General features: G+C 39.6%; 1 protein-coding gene across 1 annotated transcript in view; it reads right to left on the bottom strand.

The window, feature by feature from the left end:
• Nucleotides 1–1,748, bottom strand: part of LOC140338619 (V-type proton ATPase subunit d 1) — a 48,305-nt gene extending 46,557 nt beyond the window's left edge. The window contains exon 1 of the mRNA XM_072422901.1: nucleotides 1,463–1,748. Coding sequence (XP_072279002.1) covers nucleotides 1,463–1,592 — 130 coding nt within the window. The 5' untranslated portion in view covers nucleotides 1,593–1,748. The remainder of the gene's footprint in view (nucleotides 1–1,462) is intronic.
• Nucleotides 1,749–9,014: the final 7,266 nt, after the last annotated feature.

Genomic DNA, 9,014 nt, shown 5'->3' with positions numbered 1-9,014 from the left:
ATCTTGTTATTTAATGATGTTGTACTTCCCACACACATTTCCTTGTTACGTCCACGCATATGAGGTCTCCCCCTTTTGAACATTACTTCCCTTTTACTTTATAAAAATCAATAAAATCTATAAAATTAAATCCACATGGAGCCAAGAGTAAGATCAGGCAAAATATATTTCAGCACATAAGTTATGTTGCTTCTCCAACAAAGCATTCCAGTGATGCAAGCACACATTATTAGGAACCCATCCAGATCAGTATTAATATTATAGAGTATCTATATAGCGCCATCATTTTACGCAGCGCTGTACAAAGTCCATAGTCACATCACTAGCTGTGCCTCCTGGGGGCTCACAATCTAATGCCCCCAGTATTGTCAATATGGATAATTCTCTTTAGCAATCAGGCAGGTAAGAATACCCTGCATGATCCAAAATGTAAAGATTTGGAACTTTAGTTTCACTTTAATTCACTACATGGTAAGTTGCTGATTCAGAACAAAATAGTGATCAGCCAATTACTCCTCACCAAGATGTCCCAGAAGGATTCTGGCTGCTTCATCTGTGCATGCTGAATATCAGCCATGTGCAGGGGGACCTTATTCCACAATGAGGAAAAAGAAAACGCCATACACACGAAGATTGGTGCCCCCCCCTATCTACCACAGGCTATGTCACCTCATCTCACGCCTTTGCAAAGCGAGATAGGATGATGTAGGCAAAAGGCAGAATAAATAAATAAGATTGAAATGTGGGGGATGTTATGGATCGCCGCTGATTAAAAGAAGCCCAGCATGAAGCAATAAATGTCAGGATAGCCATGGGGGAACATCATGAGACCCAGAAATAACACTGATATCTTGGTGTTGGTTAGAATGCCGCATTGAAGCCATGGTGCACACTATGATACAGAGAATCTCGGAGATCTGGGTGATATTATGGATCGCTGACCAGTAAAGGAGGATCTGGAGGGATGCTTGGATAGCCGAGGTACCCTGACAAATAACACGGATCTGGGTGATGTTTAGGATCGATGCTCGGTAAAGGAGGAGCGGAATGGTACCATGGGCATGGGGGCGCCATGATAAATAACACTAGGATCTGAAGGGAGGGATTGATCAGCCTTCAATGGAAATTATTACCACAGGAGGCAGTGATAATATTATCATTATTATTAAACAGGATTTATATAGCGCCCACATATTACGCAGCGCTGTACAGTACATCACATAGCCGGTACTGGGGTGACAATAACATGGGAAGCAGCAGGAAATGAAAGGGATGGAAGTAAAGCAGGGTGACCTCTCCATGATGAATCTTTGCTGGGGTCACCAGGAAGCAATGATAGATATGGGGACACCATGGTAAGTCATGACATCAGAGATCAGTGTGGGTGACCTCAAATAAATGGAGGATTGTCTCCGGTGGGTTCATGGAGCTGCCCCCTCATCATTATCACAATGTCACTCACCCTCCAGGGTCTCACACTGGACCAGGTTCAGGTAGTCCCCCTGGGTGAGGACTCCGGCCTTGAAGCCCCGGACTAAACCTTCCAGGTATCCGCTGTCCACGTTGAAGTAGAGCTCGGAGAAGGACATCATGGTGACGGCGGAGGACACAGCTCGGTATCACAGAAGGGAAAAAACACAGTGACGTCACTGCACCGGCCAGGGGGAACCCGGAGAATCAGGAGGAGTCACGTGAACAAAGCACCACCTGTCACATGACGAGCTTGCCGTCATGTAGGGGAAGGCAGAGTACAGAAAGCACCAATCAGCGGCGTTTTTGATACTGACGCCTTGAAAGAGAAAGAGGCTTGGACTGCCGGAAGTCACGTGACAGCGACGGCGGCGAACTTCCGCCAGATGAGGTGGAGTCTTGTAATGGTTGTAATGGTTGTAGGAAGCATTGTCCTCCCGCAATAGCTGCATTCTATATAATAGTGTAAGTGGCGTGTGACACAGACATTGTATAATGCATTGGTGAGATACGAGGCCGTCAAAGGAAACCTCCAGCATAAAGATGAATGGGAAGTTGAAATGTGCCTGTTTATATCTATGTGCTAAGGTTTAGTGGGAAAAGGAAACTAGACACATTCACATCGAGGAATGTGTTAAACACTAGCCAGTGAATGTGACCCACGCTCCCCTGACTTCAACACAGGATGTCACAACCAATCAGAGCGACCCTTTTCTGAGCTAATCAGTCACATGGCCTTTAAGGGGTTTTCTGATTGGTTGGCATAGGATTTTACCTATACCAGACTAACTTCCCTGGCTCTATCAATATTATGTATTTTTAAACGTAAAAGTGGTACATTTAAAAATACTCAGTATTTTAAATTTCCTTCCTGGTGCTGCCTCCCAGCTGCATGGTTTTCAGGTTTCACCCTCAGTCACTAACCTACCCAAAAAGTCTGGTACTGCTTCAAAATGGGCCAAAACGCCTTTGGATGCTTCAACTCGTTCCTTCTTCTGATCATTGTTCAAACATTTCGGGACCGACTTCGCTGAAAGCTTGCGCATGTCTAGGATAGTGATGATAAACCCAACACGCTCCCTTGAGATGTCAATTATCTGGGCTATTTTTTTTGCGGATATTCGCCAGTCCTCAAAAATCAGCTCATGGAAAGCATCACAGGTGCCGGGTCAGTTGAGGTTGAGGGGTACCTACTGCGGGGCTCATCTTCAACGGTGAAATGCCCAGTCTTGAAACGAGATATCCAGGTTTTGACAGTTCTGTAGGAAGGACACTTCCCCCCCAGTGTTTGTGACATCAGTGTGATTGTCCTTTTCTGACTTTCCCTGGAGAAACAAAATCTTCATTTCGTAACTCCAACGATGTGAAACTTGCTTGTGCTTCTGCCATCACAGCTTCTCACAGAAAAAAAAACTGTTTTAAGAATCGCAAACACCTGATATTTGCACAGTTACTAAGATATTAGGCTGTCATATGCCCCCACACTCATTTTTCTATTTAATCTTAAAGGGGACAAAGCCAGGTACTTCTTAGCACCCCCTCGTACATACATTAGATATACTAAAAAAGGCTAAAAGGGTGGCAAGTGCTATGTCAAACCATGATAATAAATCTCTTTTAAATCAAACAAATGAGGCATCTATTTTCAGTGAACAATGACTACCAACATACCCCCCTTAGGAGGTTCCGGTGGGTGGCACTAAACTTATCAGATTTGATGAGGCTCTGTATACCAAATGTCTGCCAGTAGATGACTGTCCTAAAAGTTGTGAGCTTGGTAGAGTTGGTGTAGTATTTTAACGCTTTGTTATTGTGGTTAATCTATATGCTAGAGTAAGGTAACAATGAAACGAAAGGGAAGAATAGGCTTGCCGCAAAATAATATTATATCAAAAAAACAAAAATGTTATTAAACAAAATATTAGTACCTAGGTGTAACAGAGGACCAGTGAGCTAAGTTATAAACTAGACAGAGGTCACCTATACATAATTAGTGAAAAATGTTCCCCATATTAGAGAATGCACATGAGGTTTGTAAAGTCCATACAGAGGGTATCTCATAGCCCGACTCACTCACATGAGCTTCCCCAGGGGAGTCCTTGAGATTATGTACTGTGACAAAGATAACATATACAGTACATATAATATAATGTAAGTATAAGACAAAAAAAGACATATAGATAAATAATGGATAATGTGCCATAGTAGGATGAATACAGGATAGGTAATACAAAGGGTACTTAACATGGATGATGTTAGTAGTGATTACTTTACATATTATATCCCCGTTTTTTCTATGTATTGTATGGCATTGCTCACAAACAGTTCCACTGGTGATACTGAAGAACAAAATCCTGATGGTGCACACAGATAAATTCTATAACATAAAAACCTTTTATAATTGAATTTGTGAAAAAAGTTTTTTGTGTATATAGTTAGTAATGATATGATAGTACAGAGGTAGGCGAACCCCAATTACTATGTCTAAAGAGAAGCAACCAGCGCAGCTACCAGTCTCCGGAAGGTTGACCTCGAACGTCATGTCTTCAACCCGGAATGGACTGACAAATTATTGTTCGTCCAACAAAGCCCTGTGTTTAGTGTGCAACTACACCAACAGCACTTTCAAGCGGTCGAATCTCAAGGGGCATTTCGATGCCAAGCACGCGGACACATACAGAGACTTTCATTGACTTATACCGTCTGCTACCACATGCTCAATTTCCAATGTTAGCCCGTGCCAAGCAGGTGATCACAATGTTTGGCAGCACTTATTCGTGCGAGCAGCTGTTCTCCAAGATGAAGTTTTGTAAGAACAATCTGCTCTCTCAGCTCACTGACAATCACCTTAATGAGATCCAGTTGCTGAACTCCTCATCATTAGAACCTGATATTGTGTCTGACTCTACATGCAACATCATGTTTCCCATTGAGCATACTGTATTTTTAAATAAAAAACCTTTCCTTGGACACCTTGTTTCTTCTGGCCTAGTGTGCCTTCTTGGCCTCCTGAAATGGCCTAGTAGTCCAAAAAGTTTGCCGACCCCTGTGATAGTATAATAGTATAGCGTAGGGGACATTTACTATGGAAACACCTTTAGTAGCAATAACGAGCAGGGTCAACAATATTACATAAGATAGGGAAGTTATTGTCCAATTTAAATTATGATTCATCCAAGACTGTTGTAAGTCTCTGTGCAAATATAATACTGTATCTAAAATGATATTTAGTGTCAGTTTGTTTTTAAAATGTATGTCTTTTCAAAGTAAACCAGAAAAATAATGTAAAGAGAAAGTAATGCTACACTGTTGAGATAGTTATCTCCTACTGAGATCTAATAAAGATAAAAAAAATATTTTTAATGAGTAACCTAAGAAAAAAAAAAAAAAAGAAATGTTGGAACAGTTTATAGGATATATCCAAACTGTCACGCTAGGAGAGACTTCATGTGTTTTTAGTACCAAACATTTAAGTTTCCAAACATAAGCACTGCAAAAATGAAGGAGGGGATATTTATAGGGCCACAGATCGTCTATTTTGCAGGATGATGTTATCAAACAATCTCTCCCAGCAGCTGAGCTCGAAGCTTGGGATGCATTCAAGTGGCTGTGTGAAAATTTCCTGGGCAACCAGAGGTCTTCTGCATACAAGGAAGGAGTTCAGAATCTGCTTGATTCATACTAGAAACTGGGTTGTCGCATGTCATTAAAATACATTTCTTGCACTCATGTCTAGAATTATTCCCAGAAAATCTTGGTATGGTGAGTGATGAACAAGGAGAACATTTTCACCAGGACATTCAGTTTAATGGAGCACCGCTACCAAGGTTTCTGGAATGAAAGTATGATGGCTGACTACTGCTGGATGTTGTACCGCGATAATCCAGACAAAGAGTACACAAAAAAAATCATACTCTAAGCATTTCTGAAGAAACAATGGTACCCGACTGACACTGTTCAGTAGATCTATACCACAGTGTGCCTTATTTTACTTCACACTGAAGATGTATTAACATTCACTTCAATTGTGCTTACGTTTTCGTACAAAATACATGCACGTACAATGTTAACTATAATAGTACTCATAACTCAGGAACTGTACGTGTTAAAAACTGAAAACAGATCTGAAATCTGCTTGAAAAACTGATTTAGAAAAGTTTGCTGATGATTATCAAAACTAATTTTTTGTTGATCTGTGTTATCAAACCCTCTGGGGGATGCATAGTTATTTTGGACAAAACTTATTATGAGAACATATGCTACAAAATTCTACACAACCATGAATGGTACACGGAAATCCCTGAAAGTATGATTCATTTACACTGAATATCACTCTTTGATCAATGAAGCATTTCAGAATGGCACCATTGACACCAAAATGAAGGGCAGACAACCCTATCTAGACAACCAATATCCCATCACACCCACATTTTATGCCCTACCGAAAGATTTAACCAACTCATCAAAACGCTCTATACAGTTAGGTCCATAAATTTTTGGACAGAGAAAACTTTTTTCTAATTTTGGTTCTGTACATAAAGACTTTCAGCCTTGATTCAGTGGGTTGAACAAAAAGATTGCATAAAAATGTGAGGAACTAAAGCCATATTTTAACACAATTACTTCATTTCAGAGGCCCAAAAGTAATTGGACAAATTAAAAAAAATGAAAATAAAATGTTTATTTCTAATACTTGGTTGAAAACTCTTTGCTGGCAAAGACAGCCTGTAGGGGGCGTGGCTACGCGATGGCGGCGTGAGGAAGCAGATTCTGTGCTCTCGCCGCTCCCACCGCTGATTCTCCGTCTGGCAGCCTCCGCCTTTGATCGCCCTGCAACAATAGTAAAACTAGCGACCATTGGCATCCTAATATCGAAATGCTAACTGATATAACAGGAACGTTTATATGTTTATAAACTACCTATAACTAATCACTCTTTCCCATTTATGTTTCGTTTTGTGACATGTTATAAGTTCTCAAGAATTACTAGATATGATTATTTCTGCCTAATTGAAAGACAAGTTGTGTCATTGCTTATACCCACTGTCTATGTTCAGTGGTTTGAGTGGTGTAATTCTCTGTTTGTATTGGTTGCTAATAAAAAAAAAAAAAAAAAAAAAAAAAAGACAGCCTGTAGTCTTCAACTCATGGACATCACCAGATGCTGGGTTTTTTCCTTTTGAATGCTCTGCCAGGCCTTTTACTGCAGCGGCTTTTAGTTGCTGTTTGTTTGTGGGCCTTTCTGTCCGAATATTCCACTTCTTTGCTTTAATAAATTCCTGGGTTGCTTTGGCTGTATGTTTTGGGTCATTGTCCATCTGTATTATGAAACGCCTCCCAATCATTCACATCAAATTTACAAATCCCCCCAGACTCCCTTCTGGTCACAATCTATGTGGAGGCAATTTTATTGTAGTATACCTCACTCCAAAGGTATACACATTATTGAAAAACACCTACAAGCCAACTACCACCTCAATGCCAACTTCAAAACCTTAATTGTTGAAATACATTGTTACAAGAAACATTTTCACGTTTAAGAATCAACATTATCTCCAGATTCAAGGGGTGGCCATGTGCACAAGCTGCACCCCTTCATATGCCAACATCTATTTTGGTTATTGGGAGGAAAAATCTTTTCACCTGCCCTATTCTTGCCATATATCGTCAGTATGTCTTCGTTTGGAGAAGATATATTGACAAAATCTTCCTAATTTGGACAGACCAAGAAACCATTTTAATTCGGTTTCACAAAAAATTACAGAATAATCAATACAACCTGAAATTTACTATGGATTACATTAACAAATATGTGCCTTTCTTAGACACATATATTAGAACCACTGAATTAGGCAGAATTAATACTACACTCTTCGGGAAACAAACTGCAGGTAACACTATATTACATGCTGCCAGTGCCCACCCTACCTCTTTAAAAAGCAGTATTACCTGCAGCCAATATCTTTCGGCTGAAAAGGAACTGCTCAGATGAAGCTGATTTTATTGTGGAAGCTAAAGGCCTAAGAGAAAGGCTGCTCCAAAGTGGTTTTAGCAAAAAATTACTTACTTAACAATATCTTCTCGTTTAAACTGTTTATAAGGATCTTCAAACAATGATTTCCCTTTTATAAACATGTCAGAGCCGTATTCCATACCATATTTTTCATTTGATATATTGCTAATATGATTGTGAATGTAATTTTTATTAGTATAAGTTAACTCTTTACATTAGGCATATTCTTACCGTATCATTTGGTAACGATTATATAATATAGTGTTATGGTATATGCACATGCTATGACTCTATGGCGTATAAATACGAGACTACCCTTTACATTAAGTATATACATACTGTATTTAAATATTGTCTATTACATATGACCATTACCATGATACATGTACATATTGAAATATTGTCTATGACTGAATATGCAGCTCTGTATCCTTTGTATAGTTAGTTAGCGCATATCCTAATAATAATAATAATAATAATATAGATCAATAGTCAGATTTGTTTGAATCTGTATATCATTGCTGACCCTAGGTGCCTCCCCAGCCCCAATCCCTCGTTTGGACACAACTGCGTAATGAGCTGTGTCCAGGAATTGCCATTGTGGAGTCTATAGCTCTGACCCTTGTGGCAAATGAGGGGTGGGAAATGTCTGAAGGGCTGTGTCCACATGGGTTATGATGCTCTGCGAAGACTTCCAAAATGCCCTTGTTCTAGCTGGTAATAATAATTTCACAAGTACAAATTTTTTTGAACGTCCAACCCCCAGATTAATAATCACCACAAGATAAGGAGTTCACAGGGACCAAACTAGGCATGTATGGGACTTACAGTTCACCAGGACAGGCTTCACATGGTTTCCAGGCTTTCCTGAGGCCTAGGAAACTAGTTCTTGGTCTCACAATGCTCACCATAACGATCCAACTACAAATCAGTCAACTACTTTATACAGAATGGTATATTGGAAATACAAAGATTATTAATAAATGGTTTTCAGAATACATCCCAGAGTTCAATCAGGGGGTACTCTTCTAGCCTTATCTGAGTTTTATGACACCCGGAGACAGAAAACTCCAACTTTAACAATGGATGCTGTAAACTACAGGGCCTGGAGGATGTTGATTGTCAGATCAAGAAGTATCTGATAAGGGGAAATTTATGACCCTAGTCTGTTAGAGAGACAATTTTCAACAAAGACATTTTAAAGGAAGACCATTTGTTATATTTAAAGGGAAAATCAGGATTTAATATTTTCCACAATATCACATACATAATCTCAAAGAATCCTCTGAGGAAGCTCATGTAAGTGAAACGCATCGGGATATGATTTACCCGCTGTGTGGACTTTACAAAACCTCATTTGCATTCCCTAATATGGGGAACATTTTGTACTAATTATGTATAGGTGACCTCCGTCTAGTTTATAACATAGCTCAGTGGTCCTCTGCTGGTTGTAGGTACTAATATTATGTTTAATTTAACTTTGTTTTTTATATAATATTTTGCCGCAAGCCCATCTTTCCCTTTTGTTTCA

The sequence above is a fragment of the Pyxicephalus adspersus genome, chromosome 9, assembly GCF_032062135.1.
Source record: "Pyxicephalus adspersus chromosome 9, UCB_Pads_2.0, whole genome shotgun sequence".
NCBI classification, from domain to species: domain Eukaryota; kingdom Metazoa; phylum Chordata; class Amphibia; order Anura; family Pyxicephalidae; genus Pyxicephalus; species Pyxicephalus adspersus.
The sequence above is the reverse complement of the archived record's forward strand: the minus strand, read 5'-3'. Positions and strand labels throughout refer to the sequence as shown.